Genomic DNA, 20,561 nt, shown 5'->3' on the forward strand with positions numbered 1-20,561 from the left:
TTTGAACCCTTTGAGATGACTCATTCCAGTCATGTTGAGGTAAGCAATGCAGCTATGTTTTCATTTGAACCCTTTGAGATGACTCATTCCAATCAGCATGAGGTTATGGTTGAAGAAGCAGCTAATAAAGGTGTAATCAACAAGAAGAGTCATGTTTTTGTTCTTTCAAGAGGATGTCCTATAAGACATCTCGCTTGGTTGGAAGCCGACAATTCCTCAAAAGTCACACTTGCTCCTAAGCATGAAGATATAATGGAGGAAGGGATAAAGGATGCATCTATGGTTGCGCAAGGGCAGTCCAAATTCATTGATCCACTTTGGAGCAGCAGTTTGTGTGATTTATTTGAGGAGGCAGGTGAATTTGTTCATCATTTTCAAGGAGTGGTGCATCAAGCTATGGTACACTTGTTCATGCTTCAATTGGTTGTGGCTGCTTATGATCATGCAAGGTAATGCAAGCTGCTGAAGAAAGGTAGCTACTTTGGTGAGCCCATGAATGGTTTCATTTAGGAGGATTTCTGGTCAGTTAGTTTAGGTTAGGTTAGTTTCCTTTTCAATAAGTGCAGTTGCACAAGTCTGTGTCTTGTTTTTAGTTGGTTTTCTTTGCGTCAATCATATCATCCTCCTTGTCATCTTTGTCTTTGTTGCTTGACTCTATAGCCCAATGGATGATAAAGGCACTTAGAGTTCTGGATTCTTCTCCCTTCAATCGTTCCTACAATCAAAGGAAGTTACCCAGTTAGAGCCAGCTGTTGTCCCAATTTTTGGATTTTCAAAAAATTGACAACCCCTATGAATTTTTACTCAAAATGTGTCTTTTTTGTCTCTTACGAGGTGCAAAACTCATATTTGTTAATGCCAAATCATTAGTGGGTGTGTTTGCCATAGTTGTTCAAGTTTTGGTTAGTTTTTGCTTCATTTTCCTAGCTTTCTATGCAATTTCGGGTTTCAAATCAGTTACTGCAAGTAGGAACTTTTTGACCTCACTGCAAGTAGTAGGAACTTTTGGATGACATTACAAGTAAATACACTTACTTGTAATCGGGCCTCTAAGACCCAATTACAAGTTAGTTCATTGTTGTAATTGTCAAATTACTTGCAAAGTCAAGTCTCTAGAGCATCATTACAAGTTGTATTATAACACTTGCAATCAGGTCTTTAAGACCCGACTGCAACTAAAGTTCTTTTAGTTGTGCAGTTTTGTCAAAGTCAAGTCAGGTTTTATGTCCAACATTGCAAGTGTGAGGGTATACATTTTCATGCAAGTTATCTTTACTTGCAATCAGGTCTCTAAGGCCCGATTGCAAGCTTGTTCTTCCCTTAGCAATCTTATTCAGCACTTGCAATCGGGTCCTAGAGACCCGATTACAAGTGCTTATGGTTATCTTTCCCCCCCAATTTGCCTTCAAGCTATGATCGGATTTGTGAAGTATGATTACAAGTCATTTATAAGCACATGGTTAAAAACACTTGCAATCGGGTCCTTGGGACCCGATTTCAAGTAAGAGGTTTCAAGTTTTTCCCATAATCATTGCACTTGAGCTTGTAGAATCCAATTGCAAGTACTTATTGCTATATTTTCCTCTTATCATTCCTCCATATTGCTTGTCGGGTTTCAAGAAAAGGAAAACAAGTTCATGATTGCAAGTCTATTGTGACTATGCTTGCAATCGGGTCATAAGGACCCGATTGCAAGTAGAATGTGTCTCATATTAAGCATCATAAGAGGCCTTTCAGATTCCTCAAGAACGGTTGCATATTTTCGCCTTTGAAGTTCCAAATACAACTTGGAATCGGATCCTCATGATCTAATTATAAGCCTTTGTTGTATCTCTACTTTGCTTATTCACATTGCATTTCAAGCTTGCAAGCAATACACACTTGCAATCAGGTCTTGAAGACCCAACTACAAGGTTGGTTTTCAATTCCTCTTCACAAGTTGTTGCCTGTCCCATTTGTGCTTCTCAAGTTCATTCCATTTGCAATCATATCTCTCCATACTCAAGTGTTTTCCAAGAAGTTATATTGCATATTAGTTGCTTGTAATCAGTCCTCCAAAACCCGAAATTGGTCCAAAATGCACTCAAAAACACTTAAAAATGAGTCTCTAGGATCCAATTACAAGTGCAAACTTGTATTTTCTCATTACACATATGAAGTTGCATGTTCGTTCTCCACAATTACAAGTAAATGCTCTTGTTTTTCCACACATGAAATACAGTCCTCAAAACCCGAAATTCACTTGTGAGCCCATTTTTGCATCAATTTATCCCTTCCCTTGCTAGTCTTGTTTGCCCACATGATCTATCAAATCAACAAATCAAGGCATGGGCCTTGTTTTATAGCAATTTCATCTTGAATAAGTTGTTATGGGTTCTTCATCAGTGAACAAAGGAAGAATAGATACAACAGTGATTCATGGGACAGCCCGAGGGTCAATAATCCTCATGAAGTCATAGAAAACATCCAGTGACAAAGTGAATCAAGCATGGAGAAGGAACACAATGAAGAGAAGAATTTCTCTCCTAAAGAAATGGTACTACCCCAAGCATGTGATAAGGTTGACGTTCGTTGGCCAAGGACACAAAGACTATCAAGGGTGCAAGTTATTGTTCCGGTTCAAGATGCCATTCCCAAACCTAAGTACTTCAATCACAGAGTGTCTTATAATAGCATGAAGATCAAATAGAGGATAATGTAAATAGAGTCGTGTCTCTGGACACTTAGTTTCAATTATGCATTTTTAATTTCATTTTGACAAATTACATGTAATGACAGAAATTGTAATTGCAGGAGATCATATCACTTGCAAAGTTGTAACTTGTAATTACATGTAATCACATTGCAAGTCGAAATGCAATAGAACTTGCAATGTTGAATAAGTCATAGTTAGTTAATTAGTTGTGGAATAAGTCTCAGTTGGTTAGACTTCTCCCACATTTTGCTCTCAGACCCTCTCCTATATATAGACGAGGGTGCTCTATGTAATTTTTATCTTTTGGCAATGCAACAAAATTCTGCCAGTTTGTATGTGCACTCACTTTGAGCTTAGATGTAAATCAAATTGCTTTCAATAAAAGAGGCAAGTTGTGTTGAGACTTTGTGCCAATTCAAGTTATTATGTGACGACATTTTCTGGAATTGATTGTGATTTTTGTTATATTGTTCAAGAGGGATTTAAATTCAATCTTGTAGACTTTGAGCTGCTAATTGTATTTAGAGTTATAGGTTTGGTTTTCAGGCTTGGTCTTGCAGACTTTGAGTTGCTTATCATGTTTGAAGCTAATGTAGAAAGCTCAAGTAAGGAGATAATTTGTAGACTTTTTGCTGCTTTTATTTTTGAGGCTTGTGCATGTAATGTGAAGAGCATCATATAGACAGACTTTGAGTTGCTATGTGTTGTACACCGTTATGGGCAGTAAGAGTGCTGAAGACTTTGTGATTTCATTTCTATTTTCCCGTCCCGGAGAAGTGATGAAAGTCTTTGTGCTTTCATGGAAACTTTTCTTCCCTTTATGTTCTAAAAATCCTACAAAAAAGTTTCATTTCAGTATATACCGTTGTTGCTGTAACTTCTTTTCTGAAATAAGAGAGGATATCATATGTTATGAAGAAAGAGAATAAGATGTCATCCCACCCAAATTAGATTAGTGTTAGTAGTATTAGAGGGGGAGCCTTCCCTAAATTAGGAGAGTTTTATACTCACACACTGTGGCAGAAACCACAATTTTGCACATCTTCCCAGGTGTACAAAATTTTCAACCAACACTATGAATTTAATAAGGGGATGTTACACATTACTGAGTCTTTGCCTTTACTTGCACAATGTAAATGTGGCAGTTGTCACAGGTTTATTTTAATTTTGTTTGTATTACATGCTTAAAGACACACCTTTGTTTTGTTTTATATGTATGAACCATCCCAAAAAACACACCTATTTAGATTGTAAATATCAAGTACATACTATTTAGATTAGGGTTTTTGAGTTGATTTTGTTTACATAGAGCTTCCCTTCTAATTTGAAGAGTGCTTCTATTGCACATTTGTTCCATTTTGTGTTGCATTGAAATGTGCGGATTAAAACACTAACAATAGGCTATATAGTTCAAATTCAAAGTTAAAAACAATTTTTCCAAGGAAAAACATTTTATAGAAATTGATGTAACTTTTCACATTAAATTGGCAAAAATATGTTTTGCCAATCCATTGGAAAAAATAGTCAATCAATAAATAGTATCCAGTACACATTTCCCTACAATAGAAGCTTCTAAAAGAGAGGAATTGATACAATACAAACTGTAAAAATATTAGGAAGAACAAATGCCTGTTTTTAAGGATAATAAGGAAACAAAATTTTATTCTTGAAACCTTGCATGTTTCAACAAAAATGTCAGTCTATAGCATAATATCAGTAAAGACTCAGCCTGAGTAACACATCCTCTCTAACAATAAAAATTTCATTCTATAATTACATTTAATGCATTGTCTCTAACAATTAACATTATGTTCAATAATCAAGAAGAGTTCAGCTATAAAATTAAAAATCATAGAATGTTTGCATCAAATCAGACCTGATGATACTGCCAGTTCATGCAGGCTTTGTGAAGTAATTTCAATTTGATTCTCGCAATTGATGTAAGGCCCATGATATCCATTTGAGCTTTCAATTGGTTGCTCCCCACCTCTACTTGGTTTAATAGCACTGTGATTAACAAATTTAAAAAAAAAAAAGATAAATTGTTAATGGTACAAACTTGAAACACTGGTCTTAAAAAATATATTTTCCATGAATGCCCTCACATGAGACCAGCATCAATTTTCTTTATACTGAAGGAAAACCACCATTAAGATTTATCAAACAATGCAAAATTAACATACCCACTACAATTCTGTCATAACTTAAATCAAAACAAGCCATTCAAACTCCTGGTCTTGTGCAGTTAACTTCCTTCATGGGTAGTTTGATTATGGGACATTAAATTGTCATACGGAAAAGACTATAGCCAAGATAACTCAAATGAATTTAGTGAACTTTCCAAAATACTACAGTGAAATTTAGTGAATTTCTTTTCAGATGCTATATTTGGTAATTAGTGAAATTTCCAAAATAATGTAGTCAAATAATTATATAGAATTTTCCTAAATTGATTATATTTGTCTAAATTTATAAGTAAAATATTGAGTTATATTCTTTTACTTAAGTTTAGTTCATAATACATAAAGATACCATAGCTGATGAATCTGTACAAATCAATTTGGCAAGTTGATGGGTTAGTACTCTTTGAATGTGAGTTTCACACCAAATGGATATTCTAAATTTTGGTGGGCAGAGAAAGTGTAATTCATTATTTTTTAATTGATAAAAAATGTTTTAAAATATCATATTCAAAGACCTCTTTGGGTTCTACTAGGTGTCCATGTTGTTGGTATTTGGATACCAATACCATCCATCAATTCATCATCATCTATTTTGAACAGATTTATTCACTTGGATACTTCTTGAAGGATCCTTGAAGGATCCTCTTCACCTTCTTTCCTTGAGGGAGGCCATCAATAGAGTTTTCAAAGAGGATATATATACCAAAAATGCATTAAAGTCACTCAGACTTTTCCTTTGCAGCCTCTCAAACTCACACTAACTTTCTATGTTGAGCATTTCAAATCATCTCCAGCTTTATTCAACACATTTTGAGGATCCCCCTTGGACAGCTAAGAGTAAAATCCTACCAGTTATTAGTTAATTAAAAAAACCACATTTCATGTGGTGACGAGATGTATCATCCCGACTCTCTATTGCCTCTTCAAATACACTATATTTTTAAATGTGGTGTCTAATATGAAATTAAAGGAATATATCATTGTCTATAGAAAGTAAATCCTCTATCCACGTTCTTCCTCCTAATATGAGGTTCCTGTCCCTATCTCTTCAACTAGATCTCACTGTCAAAGCATAAATCCTTGTAGAGGGTCCCTAAAACTACTAAAGTGATTGCCTTGAAGCCCATCAAATACATTAAATGTGTTACATGCCCTTTATATTTTGAAAATTCACACAAATAGATGCAACCCATTCACCCTACATTCTTATTTTCTTGTTATCACTAAACCATCCACCCCTTCACTCTCGTTTTTGGTTTTTTGGAGCTTATTCGATGATGAGATCCTACCAATGCACTACTCATTTTTTCCCCACCTCTAGGCTTCTTGACCTTGGGTGTTGAGAGATTCCATTGAGGATATATTTATTCCTTCGAATGCCCAGTTGATTCCCCTTGGTCTTGCACAACCCCCACAAGAATCACATATAGCATTGACCATCTCATGGTAGTGGATGATGAAATTGTAGATTTAGTTGGCCCTAACCTTGTTACTGTAAAAATATCTCCACCTACTAGTCCTTGGAGAGATTCTAAGATGTCAGAAGAGAAGAGAAAGCACAAGAAAATATTATTGAGAAAGATCCAATCTCATCATATCACTAATCTACTTAATTCAAATCCACATGTAGCTGGAATTTTTACTTTTGTTCTTGAGTCTCAAGGGTAAACTATCACATTCATGGTTGAGGACTTATTGCAAGCAGATTTAGATAAGAGAAAGAGGTTCCCTAAATTCATCCCCGACTTAATTGATGTGATGCCTATTAATTGTGAACCTTTGAAGGCACTGACAATAACCCAAATCAAATTTGATGGCCCCATAGGTCAAACAACAGTCAAAGTTGCTATACCCAAAGGTGAGATGAATCTCAAGGAATCACAAGTGGAAGATTTCAAACTTTATTGCCACACATCACAAAAAATCATCCAAACACCTACTATCTTTGCTATATGCCTATTGGATTTGAAGACGAACAAGATAACCTTCTTCATGTAAGAGTATGGACAGCCTATTGGATCTGTTGGCTTGTAAAGCCACCTTTATTGGATTAACAAGAGCAAGCTCCCTCTAGAATGTAGTAAGAATTTAGCATCGCTATCCTCAGTTAGAACTAAAGGACAGCCAAAAGAATTATTGCCAAGTGAATGATGCATTTGTGTATGCAATCATTAGGGAATTGGGGAATGACTTTGCCAAAAGGCTTTCCATGGAGGCAACCTTTGAGTTGAAAAACTAGGGTAACTGGTACATCCAATTTAAAAAATATTCACTCATATTAGGGTAGCAGGTTTTCATTAGGCTCCCTATAAACTGCCACTATATCTAGGTGATAAGTTGATCCTATTGTAACTTTGCAAGCAAGTATGAGAGGTACATAAAATGATAGTTTGTAAACACAAGTCAAGTTTCTCTTTCCCTATCAAGATAGAGGTTTATTCTTGTCCCAACATGCAAACAACAAATACAGTTGAAGTTGAGATGGCACCATTAGCCATGGACCTATATGGGGATATCAGGAACAAGTTTGACCCCTTTGGAATAATCATGCTAGTTATAGGGGCATACTACAAGCATGCGCCAGATTTAGAGGATAGTTGGTAAACACAAGTCGGGTTTCTCTTTCCCTATCAAGATAGAGGTTTATTCTTGTCCCAACATTCAAACAACAAATATAGTTGAAGTTGAGATGGCACCATTAGCCATGGACCTATATGGGGATATCAGGAACAAGTTTGACCCCTTTGGAATAATCATGCTAGTTATAGGGGCATACTACAAGCATGCGCCAGATTTAGAGGATAGTTGGTAAACACAAGTCGGGTTTCTCTTTCCCTATCAAGATAGAGGTTTATTCTTGTCCCAACATGCAAACAACAAATACAGTTGAAGTTGAGATGGCACCATTAGCCATGGACCTATATGGGGATATTAGGAACAAGTTTGACCCCTTTGGAATAATCATGCTAGTTATAGGGGCATACTACAAGCATGCGCCAGATTTAGAGGATCACTGGGCCAACTATATAGATGAGTATGAAGTAAGATTCATGGAACATTGCAAGTTATCAATGAGATTAATAAGGTCTTGCAATGTTTGTAAATTCCCCAAAGAGATGAGGGACGATGGAAAGAGGTTGCATCCATCCTACAATACTTAGAGAAATTTTATTCCTCCACCTCAAATTCCAACTCCTCCATCTCCATCTCATGACTCCCACATTCCTTCACCTCCTCATCATAGCAAGTAGAAGTACTACCTGGTGATGGAGCCCAGTTTTAAGAAAAAGTAGAGAAAGAAAATGTGGGCAATGTGGAGGTGTTGTAACAAGAGAGGTTAGAAGAAGACAATCCTAGAGATTCTCAGGATACTATAGGTTTTGTAGAAGATTGAATCTCCACATATATCTCCCCCACAACATCAATAGGAACAAGAAGTACAGTCCGAAGAAGTAAGGATACCTCCTCCCTCTCCCCTTCAAAAAACACAAGCAAGGACATCTAACCTCCCAACTGTGGTTACGTCATATTGTGAAAATGAGGAAAAGAACATATGTTCAGACCAAGGAGGATTTCTTAATTCTTGTGGAGGTTTTCACAACTCCAACTGATAAAAGGAAGAGCAAGAAGATTCTCAACAATAATTATGGATGAACAGGGACAAAGGATAGCACAACTCATTATTCCTGCAGTGGACAAACCAGAGGCTGATATGCAGCCAGAAGATTATCAAATTCAAGAGATAAACTTGGGTACTCAAACTTGGGAGGAAGAAAAGCAATCATTGCAACTTGTTGTTTCTACAATTTTGGAGCATATGCAGAAGGATGAGTATACTAAGGAAAAATTGAAAACTCAAGTTGCATAGTTAACTAAATATGTTAATCATTTGGTCGGACCAATTGAGTCCATTGCACCCACGTCAATTTTAAATCAGCTTTGAATAAGGATTCTCAACATCCAAACCCAAAAGGAATCCTCTCAGCAGCAAAAGGATGGAGAGAGAATTTGCAATCGCTGCAAAGTAGAGTGATAAAGAAGGCAATAAAAGCATATTACTCCATTAGTGATGAAGCTACCCTAGCTCATCAGATGGAGTCGTAAGTAGACAAATATCTCCATATGTGGGAGGATTACAGCCCCATTTTGCAGAAGATTAAGTCTACACCTTTTGAAGAATTGATCAATGAAACCATTTTAGAAGAAACTGATCAAGATAACTCAAAAGAATGGCTAAAAGATGACCATTTGAAAGTCAAACTGCTTAGGAAGTGTAAAGATAAGCTTAGAAGAAACAAGAATTTAGCCAATTAGGCCATAACAAAGGCAAAAAATGTTCATCAAAGATCTTTCTTGTACATTTTGGGAAACTGCCTCTTTGCTCCAATCACTTTCCAAGTTAATTAAGGAGTTTGTAGATTCATTGCACAAGTTGGTATCTGAGGAATCTATAGAAAAGATGGTGCAGGAAAACGTGATGATCTAGAAGCTCCAGAAAGGATTAGCTGATTTTTATGAACTACAAGAAAATCTTGAAGAATCAACTATCTCCCAAATAGTTAAGCTGAAGTACCAAAGGGGTCCAAACATGAGTGACTTGAATGAAGTCATCAATGCCTTCTTAAGCAATTTTCCTGTCAATCAGTGGTTTTAGGTGTTTAATTCCATTTATTTTAGTTTCTTTATTTATTTCAAGTAGTAAATCAACAAAAGGTTGATATTTTTGAAAAGTGGTGCTTAAATTGCCCACTTGCCATGTAACTAGCAATTAGTGGCAGTTAAGGTTTGCATCATCCATTTGGCTCTAGTAAAACTCTTTATCAGATCCACAAATTTTGGATGCTCGGATAGTTATTTATATCTCTTCTAGCGATGGTATTAGAGGTTAGAAAGTCATTTCTTAGCATCAAACTTATACATTTTCAGCGTGCATTTTCTACTTAACTTTTTAGCAACAATTTGAAATTGAATGATAATGCCCACTGTTTTGAAAATGGTGTTCTGATCTTGATGATGGTATGCTTCATTTTGTTTATTGTAATTGAACGAATTCGTGAGATTTGTGATTCACTATGCTTTCACACAAAATTGTGTCTCAAATTTGTGCAAAGAATATGATGGTTTGATTGCATGCAATTTAAAAATCTCATGGTTACATTTTCTTAAATGATTGCATCAGTTTTGTGTATGATAGTGTGAATACTAATCATTATAATACCGGTTCTTGGCCTCATCTAACTGATTAGATGTGATGAATGGAATGCAATTTGTCATTGTTTGATTAGTTTGAATTTATCTCATTCAACCCTAACTGTCTTTTGATCTTCATTTAAATTTGATTGAAGGGCAATTAAATGTCTAGATCAAATTAATTTTCAGCACATGCTTGAGGAAATATTTATAGATGTGTTAGAAGGGCTTTTTAGTGACATATATAAGTATAGAATTGAATAATTCAATTGAATTTCATCATTCTTTCAGCTTAACCCAGATCATACCAACAAAGGCCACCCTATGAACAAGTCACATAGACCACTTAGCTATCTCACACAGTCAAGACCTAGCTTAAAAGGAACCTTGGAGTAGGATCCTTTTCAAGAGGAGTGAGTGTTTCCCATTTACTCAGAATTGGTTGTGCTAAAACAACCATCAACAGAACTTCACGCTAGAAGGAAGGCCACCAAAATTTAGATAAGCCAGAAAACATCATCTCTTTCTCCCTCGAGAGATATGGAGGGATTCTTAGATACAAACCCAATAAAGAGGAGTTCCTAGAACTCTCAACATAAGAAACAAAGAAGTGATAAAGGGAAGAGTAGGATTGAAAATACATTGTCAATATGCCAACACTTGTTTGCATGTAGTTCATTGTTTCTTTCTGGTTGGAGGATATTTTGATAGTCTTCCATTTCTATTATGACCTACAACCACTTCTTTATGCACTACAAAGTTTTGGGTGTTTGTGAAATTCTATACCAAGCTATTATTCATATTTTTGAGTTCTTTTGGCTACGATTCAGACCTGTTTACCTTTCATAATTGTGAAAAGTCCAATATTGCAGACCTGCAACCACTATTTTACGCACTACCGAGTTCTAAGTATTTGTGAAATTTATTACCAGGCTGCTACCCATTATTTCTAAGTGCTTTTGGAAGTGATTCAGACATGTTTACCCATCATATTAGTGAAAATCCATTTTTACAGACCTATACTAAAATTAAAAAATATTTTTTTTAAGCATTTGAGTCTTTTTTTTTTTAAATATGCTGGGAAAATGGGGATGGCTGGCCGTCCCTGGGATGGTTAGGGGACGGGGGGGACGTCCCCTAGCCATCCCCAAGTCCCCGAAACGTCCCCGGTATGGGGAAGGGGGATTTTAGCCCAGGGACACGTCCCTCGGTTACATAGATAATTTCAGATCTATCATTGTTTGGTGCAATTAAGGTAACATAATCTGCAATGTCCTTGTGTTGGTGATGTACTAGCTATCTGCTCCAACTCGGTAGTCATATGATTAATCTGCTCCTCCAATAATGATCCAATCCCTTGTTAGTCAGCCAATGCTTCCAGCTGCAAAGCAGCCAAAAATGCCTCTTTCAGAGCAGAGAAATTGTGCTACATCAACTCGTGCTAAATACTTGATGATCCCACAAATAAACCATTCACAATGCAACATCAAATCAAGGTTGTAAGTCATCATGGCCAACTATTCCTTAAACCTTTGTTCATAACAGAAAATCATTTCTCCAAAAACTTGTTGAATCTTCTTCAATTTTGCCATATTATAATGCTCTAGCTGAGAATATTCAAACTCATTAAGGAAACCCTTCCTAACTTCTTCTAGATTCTTCTTAGTTCCTTTTGAATTAAAACACGTCCATTCTTCACCCTCTATTGCTGGTTTCTACAGCTGACCAACACTCTCTATCTCATTGTCACCTAGAATGTGGTGCATGTTGGACATTTATAAGACAACCAATCATGTGTTGCATCTTGTGGAAAGCCCCTACTCCATAGCAAGATGATGAACCTTTTTACCTATCAACCATCAATCTTTGAATTGAAAGGAGCATCTGCCAAAGAAATTTCTTTCATGGGCATTGCAAAAACTCAATCAAGGTGCCTCATCCACTAATTTATAGGTCATTAGAGCAAACTCCAAGAAAGAGTTGTTGATCATGCCACTTATAAGCACATCAACTAACAGCAAGACCATGCCTTGGGATTTCAATTATATTATTGTGTCAGAATTCTATTCCAGTTGTTAATTTTGCACACTATGGTGATGCTTAGTTCAAGCCACAAATCTGACGAAATTTGTGTATCTCCATCTACCGTGCACTAGTCTTGATTATAGAAGGAAGTAGGTAACACATCATTCATAGTAGGAATACCTAACACATTATCATAATTGGCATTAAAACTAATCTTCCCTCCCAAATAATCTTCCCTACGTGGCTTGACGTTATATGAGGCTCTCCAATGTAATGAATCTAGTCAAGTGCACATATTACAATACGGTGCAACACTCACATATCACAAGGTATCAAAATGGTGCCAACAAGCCACACCTATGATCAAAGTCACGAAGGAAGGGCATTCATGCTAATAGCCTTTTGGACCTTTCCAAATATTGCTCTAATAGAGAGATGTAATCCTGGAAGGCAACAAATTTGAAATGGCACTCTATTGTCACTCAATCAAAATTTGTTTCTTTTGATATACCTGCCTAGTTAGCAATAAAGGATTCCTTTGATGGACTGATTTTGTTAAAGTACAAACCTAGTATCAAGTGGATACACTGTCATCCTCCAACATTGTTGACCAAGGTGTAAAGTCTTTGATTGAAAATAGATGTCAAAGCTACTGAGACAGCTTGTCAAAAGCAAAAATGCATGATACATCCAGTATAAAATGAAACTAACCCTTCATATCATAATGATCTCCCTGCAACCAGCCTAAGTCAGGGTTAACCAAGAAGAATGTTATATGACAATGGAACGTCAAAGAAATGACCTTGACTCATACTCTCTTGGACCACTTTTGATGATTAACAAAGTGGACCTAGTAGGTGTTTGTTTTTCTACTTTCATATCCTTGACAAGATTATCTAGTGCGTTTGAAGGAAAGCGCCAGATCCTTCATCAACCAAAGCTCTTTTGAAATTACCTTATCCAATAATAACACTAATAAAGAGTGGGTAGCTTTGGTTTTTTAAATAATATTCCTTTGAGAATCATGTGATTCACAGGAAACTGAATTTTCAAATGTCACAATGTAATGCAATGAATTTCTGCTGAATTAATGTATGCTATGTTTGCTTATTTTCAAGTGAAGTCGGTGCAATCATTCCTGACCTCTATACGGGGGGGAAGAGTTTGGCATGTAGAGATACCTTGTCTATGATAAACAGACACCTTAATAGTCACTACTTGTCTATGATAAACAGTTACCTTAATAATTTCCCTAAAAGATATTTTGCAATGCATCCAATTCAATTAATCACTAATATTTCATGGGTTTGACTTAGGCTGAGTATATCTGGGGTGCCAATAATTAAAAGAGTATATTTGATTAGGGAAGTAGTTATAAGTCATATAATTCTGAGTAATCATTTTCCAATTCTGGGAAGATTTGAATGCTATCAAATGTGCCTGTCCTGATTTAATGGCTTCTGAATTCATCACTTTTGACTGCAAGGTTTGTCCTTGAGTTTTTAATGCTTTTTCCTTTTCATGTCTTGAATCTTAGCTACATTGACATGTGTTGTCATGTTACGAATGATTTTCATAAAGCGACCAATTATATGTTTTTCATCACCCCAAACTCTTTTTCCAACTCAAACATCTTGGGTTGGTGGTATCTGATTTGAGATAATGTTTGGATTTGATATTGTGCATAGGTTGCATATAGTTAAGCAATGGGTTTTAAAACATAAGGCATTCAGCATTGGCTTCTGAAATGACATGGTTTTTTTATCTTGCTTCTGTAATAGTCTTTTCGTGTAGATAGACTCGTTGTCTATCCAATTAAGGCTTTATAATCAAAGTTTCTTCGATAAAGATGATCAAGGGGAAATGTCTCAAAGTCTCTACAAGTTTCCTAAGTGTGGCAATAGTTAGCATGCAACAAAACTTGTTTTCATCCATACCATGGAGGTTTAGCTTTTTCTGTATTATTGAGTTGTATTAATGAGTTTTCTGATTTTGACATTTAAGTTAATGTTGGTTGAATATTTAAATCATTGCCAATAAGTTTTGTTGAAGAACAGTTGGCATGGGGACCAGTTGCATGAGGAGGTTTCTCTCTCCTCAGAAAAATGGCTTATGGATTTGTAATACGATTAATACATTATGTAAGATTGCAAGACTTCATTAAAAACAACCTTGCAATGGGATTTTCAATTTGTCTTAGTATTGGCATGAAATCTGTTTAACTCCTTTTCCTTGTCAATACAAATACCAAATTAAAAATAAAAGATAAATACGGATATCCTCCTAATTATTTATAGCATGAATTTCAGTTCTATTTGTCTACCTGAATTCTATTATCTAAATAAATTGTTCACTAATAAATAAGATTAAACATCTTATTATTATTACTTATAAAATAAATATCTTCTTTGTTAACTATTAAATTAAATAAAAATTGTTTACGTGGATTCACATAGAAATACACAGCTATGTAAAGATCTCCTTTATTATCTGCTCGCTAAGTATAAAAAAAAGAATGAAGTGCCGAACACCATTGCCAGAATGACAAAGAGCAGCCAACATACACATCTACCCTTTTCCCACTCCTACTATGCAACCTATCTTTCAGAACATCCGATTGTGAAACTTAAAAGTTAAAACCCATGAACCTGTTACATTTCCCCGTTAGCCCTTCATCTTCCCAGTTTACCTCACATTCCAAGAATCAATCCAAGATTTTAGATTATTTATATTACACAGCCCCCAGATAATAATTGCGTAACTGCCACAGTCTAAAGATTTCAATTTCGCTACAAACTTGAGTGGACGATTGTTGCTTCCAATAATTTTCTATTAAATTCCGTGTGCATATACAGCTGTTTGGTTTGATATTAGCTTATTCAAAGTTAGTTTGAAACTGGGTCACCCCCACTAGGGTGGTTTCAACGGTTATGCTTGAGATGCCACTTACAGATGCACATGCCTAAAAAGAGAACTAAACTGGAAGTGGAAACATTCACACTTCGTAATTCTGACTCTTGATTCCTGTATCACGTAATAGAATCATAAGTTCACATTATCATACAACAACAGCATACTTAATAGTTTGTAGGGTATCTTGCGAAGCTCGCATAGAAACTGAAGTGAGATTATTTACACTACATAATTCAGACCCCTTATTCACATTGCATAATTCCTATACCATTAATAGAAATAAACGAGTTTATGATGTCATATAACAATAGCATTCTCGATTGGGTATCTAACCAGGGGCAGTCATAAACAATAGATACAGCAACATTAAACAGCCTGCCCAAAATGTAATAAATCACAAAACCAGAACTCCAATTTACAAGTAATCAGCCTTGTGGACTCTGCTATAAACTCAGGCATACATGTCATCAAAAACAAGACCAAAAACATAACATCTTGGCTATATAAGTTCTACCCAACGACCCCATCCCCTGCTTTTGGAACAGAACAAGTGGGAAGATCAAGACTCGAAGCCAAACAAAGTTCACCAATGTCCAGACATTTAAACCAACTAAGGGTACACATTGGTTTATAACGAGGAAGCAGACTAGAAAAGCATTTAACCATCCAAACAAATTCATCCAAAATACCAAGGTTAACTTCTGTTTAAAACCAAAAAGACTACAGAGTACTTCATAACAGACATAAAGTTCCACTGTTCACACATATCAAAAATGAGGATGAAGATGAAGGTGAAGATAAAGTAACTGACCATGCATTGGTATTGTAGAAGGGGGCGGCTGCAGCGCCACCACCCGTGATTCCTCTGACCTCACCCTCACCAGTAGTGTCTGTTCTCTTTTCTCTTCTGCCACCCTGCTCTGCATAATCTCCTCTGGTTTCTTCTTGCCCAAGGAACATAAAATCTGAAATTTGTATTCTCCACTCCACTGAGGGATAAATTTGATTAGTCCCAATATCAGTAGCCAAATTTAATTGCCATGTTACCTTCTTATTGAAGATATGCAGTGGAAAACATTGAGGAATATGTAAATTGGGAGGAAAGAAGTCGTTACAATTTTTTCTTGACCGATAGTGCCTGCCATGTCGACATCTTTTCCTTCGCTTTTAAGAAACGTTTTTGCTATACTGTTGTTTTCCCTTTCAAATTATTCTCGCTAGACCATGTAACATACCCGAATTCCATATCGTAGAATGGTCCACTTTTGTTGGATTTCTTCTTACACTTAAAAATATTGTCAAGGGGTTTGTTTAGATGTACAAGTATTGTAATATAGTTTTAATAGGAAAATAAGGAGCACTTTTTGATTTAGTTAAAAAAAATTATGAGTATAAAGTATAATCTTATTTTAATTGAAACAATTAGTTTATATATATTTATTTTTATAATATAAAATACGTCAAGAGATATCTTTTTCTATTAGAATTTAAGGTGGAAAAATAGACGTCTTGAAAAGGATATCTCTCGATATATTTTATACATATTATAAAAATAAATATATATAAGCTTATACACTAATGTAACAAAGAATGAAATATTGGGAACTTAACATTTAAGATTTCAAAAATCGTATTAAAGATTTAATTCAACTGAACCCGTATATTCTTGATCTCCCATAATACAAATTAAATATTTCACAATCAAGACAGATACAAATTAATTATGCATTTAGAAATGTGTAAGTGATTAGATATAAATAAAATTTGGGTTACAAATTAACATTTGATTCAACAGAACATGCATTTTCTATAAAATTCCTCCCCATTTCAATGCTAAGGAATTTAATAGGTTTGGTAGCTTGCCTCTAATTCGTAAACTTGGAGTTACTTCTTTCCTCAATGAGCACACAGAACAATTGTCATTGGCAATATGGAAAATTGTCAAGACATAAAGGAAATTTGTTATTGGAGCTAACAATAGAAAGTAAAACAAATAGAGACAGTAATTGTAAGCCTCACAAAAAAAACGAAGCACACCTGTACAGAAAGCGAAACATGAGGGCAATGGCAATGGTAAGAGATCTTCGACCAAAATACATATGATATAGCTTCATTGCATGGAATTTGTAAGGCTGCAACCCAAGGATTCTTTAAAATGGTTATCATGCAGAGTGCTTGAAAGGATTGGTGCTAGCTTATTAATGTCAGTTACTCACACCATTATCGTCCCTTTCTTCCTTGTCAACCACCATTTTGTTGGTCACATATTGCACATCAACTTAAACCTACCTAGTTGTTGTTTACACAGATGTGTTGTGGTTGTAAGAACGCCTCTCGATGTAACTAAATATAAAAAATAAAATAAACTAATATATATGTATGGATGGGGTAAACTGATTTTTTTATTAGAAGATTAAAAAAAGATTTTCAAAGGTCTTTAAAGAAAATATTACAAATCTTAGTTTGTATCATCAAGAAATAAGACCCAAACCAATTATGGTCTAAACACACAAGAAGTGAAAAACAACAACATAACAAACAATGACAAGGGACGCAATGCATCATGTTCTTGCAATAGTGTTCACAGAAGAGGCAAGAGAGGGATAAATATGTAAAGGTGAAAGATGTCCAGAAGAGGAGAATAAGATGGATATGGATAAATAGAGATAGAAAGAGGGAGAAAATGAGAGAGGGGGAGATGAAGAGATTGAATGGTAAAGATATAGGCGGTGATATATAGAGAGAAGTAGAGAGATGGAGAGAGGGAAAAAAATACATAAAGGTTGCTATCATTTTTTTAGATTAGTTCTAAAGTAAAATAAACTAAAGTTATATCATTTCCTTTATAGGCATTCCACAATGCCAACAAGTGGTGAAGTATAAGAATGTGAATATGTTAAGAAAAACACTTACCTTTTATTTTAAATTTGAAATCATTTAAATACCAAAGTATTCAAATTGTAAATATAATATTTAATAATAGATATAGATATAAAAAAATTAAATGAATTATATTTTTGTATTTGTTGTTCACATGGACTTTCTTATTTAAACATAGTTTTTGTTTTGTTTTAATAATGTATTGATCTATTAGAATAAAATAAGAAGATAAATAAATAAATGAACTAGCTTTATGTCATTTATTTAGTTTAAATTAACACTTTTGTAATAAATACTTTATTTTGTTTTTGTTTAAGTTTTAAAAAATATCTAAAACTATCAAATAATTTATTTAATTTTAAAAAAATTATTAAAAATTTAGATAACAAATTTCATATGTATAATAAAATAATAATATTTAACTATTTCTAATGAATATGGCATATTTAGATGGTTTTTTAAGTTAAAATTTCATTAACATTCACTCACTAGACTAAGTTTTATAATCAATTTTTTATTAGTAACTTTTCAAATAAATTGTTGATTATTTTATTATTTATCAAGTTTAATTATACTTCTACACATTCTTTAAAAACAATAAAAAAATATATTCATTAATATTCTACCCATATTCTATTTTATGATTGCTCAAACCCATTTTATATTTAACTTTATTTCAATTAAAGTCTCTCACCAAAATTTTTTTTAAAATTATTATATTTTTACTTATAAAATATTTACATAAAGTAAAATTATTATGATAAAAATTGTTAACAAAAATTAACTCAAATATTGAATAAAACATGGCTCTGTGATTTCCTTCGCGAAAACATCCAGACCTCGAACGGCAGAAATGGTTTTTCGAGCAAACGAAATATGCAGTTTCGGCCTGCAATTCGGGGAACTGGGCTCCCCTGCCTCAAGCAAAATCAGAATGGAAGATGGTGAAACCAAGGAGATTTCAGAGGGCTGCCATGAAAGGTTTACCATCTTCTAGAAATGGAGATCATGGCAAACAGAATACCCTTCGCCAGGAAGGCTCTATTATGTCGTCTATCTCTAACAGATTCACCCATTTGCGAAATCTTGAGGAAGGTTTTGTAAGACCGGTTCCCCGGATCAATCCATATAAAAATAAATATAAAGGGAATTTGGATAATTGGAGGTCGGGTGGTAATTATGCCAGACCTAAGATTTTTGTGCAGGGAGGCAAGAATCTCAAAACATTGTCTCCTCCCAATCCCACGAAGGTTAAGCCGAATATGATGTCGAACCCTAATTCAAAAGGGAAGAGTGTGTTGGAATTCAATGACAGTTTGGTTGAAAGGATTCAAGAATCTTGCAAAATATTTGGGGTTTTTGCTAGATGGTGCGGACTTGGAGTCCCGTCAGAGGTAATTGCAGATTAGTTCAAGTCTTCCTTCAATTGGATAGTAAGTATTGCTATCTTGTCCGAGGATTTTCTTTATATTGACTACAGAAATGCCAGGCATAAGAATGAATTATTAACAAAGGAATCTCTGATTTTTAAAGGCTTTGATTTTAAATTTTTAGAATGGCAACCTGCTTTCAATCCAAAAAAATTAGAGTCATTGAAAGTAGATAGATCGGTTTTGATCCCCAACTTACCAGTAGAATTAATGGATATGGAAATTATTAGGAAAATAGGCAATCATTTAGGAAAATTCGTAGAGATTAGTGACAAATATAGGAAGTATTTGAACTGTGTATTGATAATTAATATGGATATTAGTGTGAATTCACTCAGCCCTATTGAAATCGGAACTAGATAATCATCTTTCCTGATTTGCCCTGAATTTTATAAAGGGATTCTAGATCTAGACTTAGCATCCGAACCGATCTTAGAAGTTTTTTCCTCTCATAAAAACCCTAGAGCAATCCCTAAGCTGGATATTTGTTTCAATTTGGAAAAGGGAGGGTTTGTGATTAAGGATAACCCTTCGGCGACAGGGCAGTATGATGGGGTAGAAGAAGGGGAAATTATAGGTGACCAGAGTATGGATAAGGGGATGAATCCCTCTCCCCTGCTATCCCAGGAGGATATTTTGAAGGCTAAGCAGGGGAGGGTTTTTGACTCTAAGGAAGTGAAGAACTGTTGTTCCCTTGAAGTGGTCGTAAGGGAAGAATTTAAAAATTTATCTCAGGATAGAAAGGGTGAAATTAATCTTGATACTGTTTATCGGGGTGCTAGGGAGGAGGAAGATATGACTCTTATCCCTGAACAAGATGTTGGTTCGAATGGCAGGAGCAATTTGGGAGAAAACGGTTCCTCCCAACCATTAGGAGCTCCCAATAGTTTGGATAAGGTTGAACAAGAGGTAGTTTTGGTTCGAAAAGAGGAAGAGGTAAACTATATTATCAATTATTTATGTGATTCACTCACTGAGGATATCCTGGAGAATTTACTGGATGAAATAGTAGACAAAGATGAGCTAGAACTACAAAAAAGGTTGCTGGGGAAAGGGATTATGAATTTTACCCATTCCCCTAAGGTCACGGATATGGAAGCCCTCATAATAGAGTTAGATGACAAAGAAAATGGTGCAACTTTTGAAGCCTTAGGAATTGAACAATGGGATGGGGAAAAGGCCACTCCGGATTGTGCCAAGATCTGCAAAAAGAGAGGCAGGAAATTCCTATCGGAGCTTAGAGCT

At 35.1% G+C, this 20,561-nt stretch overlaps 1 protein-coding gene across 1 annotated transcript in view; it reads right to left on the bottom strand.

Annotated features, from left to right (window-relative positions):
* Positions 1-16,158, bottom strand: part of LOC131034992 (eukaryotic translation initiation factor 4G) — a 41,057-nt gene extending 24,899 nt beyond the window's left edge. The window contains exons 1-2 of the mRNA XM_057966624.2: positions 15,818-16,158; positions 4,572-4,702 (exon numbers count right to left, since the gene is read on the bottom strand). Coding sequence (XP_057822607.1) covers positions 4,572-4,702; positions 15,818-15,966 — 280 coding nt within the window. The 5' untranslated portion in view covers positions 15,967-16,158. The remainder of the gene's footprint in view (positions 1-4,571; positions 4,703-15,817) is intronic.
* Between the last annotated feature and the right edge of the window lie 4,403 nt (positions 16,159-20,561).

Source organism: Cryptomeria japonica, chromosome 4, assembly GCF_030272615.1.
Source record: "Cryptomeria japonica chromosome 4, Sugi_1.0, whole genome shotgun sequence".
Taxonomy (NCBI): Eukaryota; Viridiplantae; Streptophyta; class Pinopsida; order Cupressales; family Cupressaceae; genus Cryptomeria; species Cryptomeria japonica.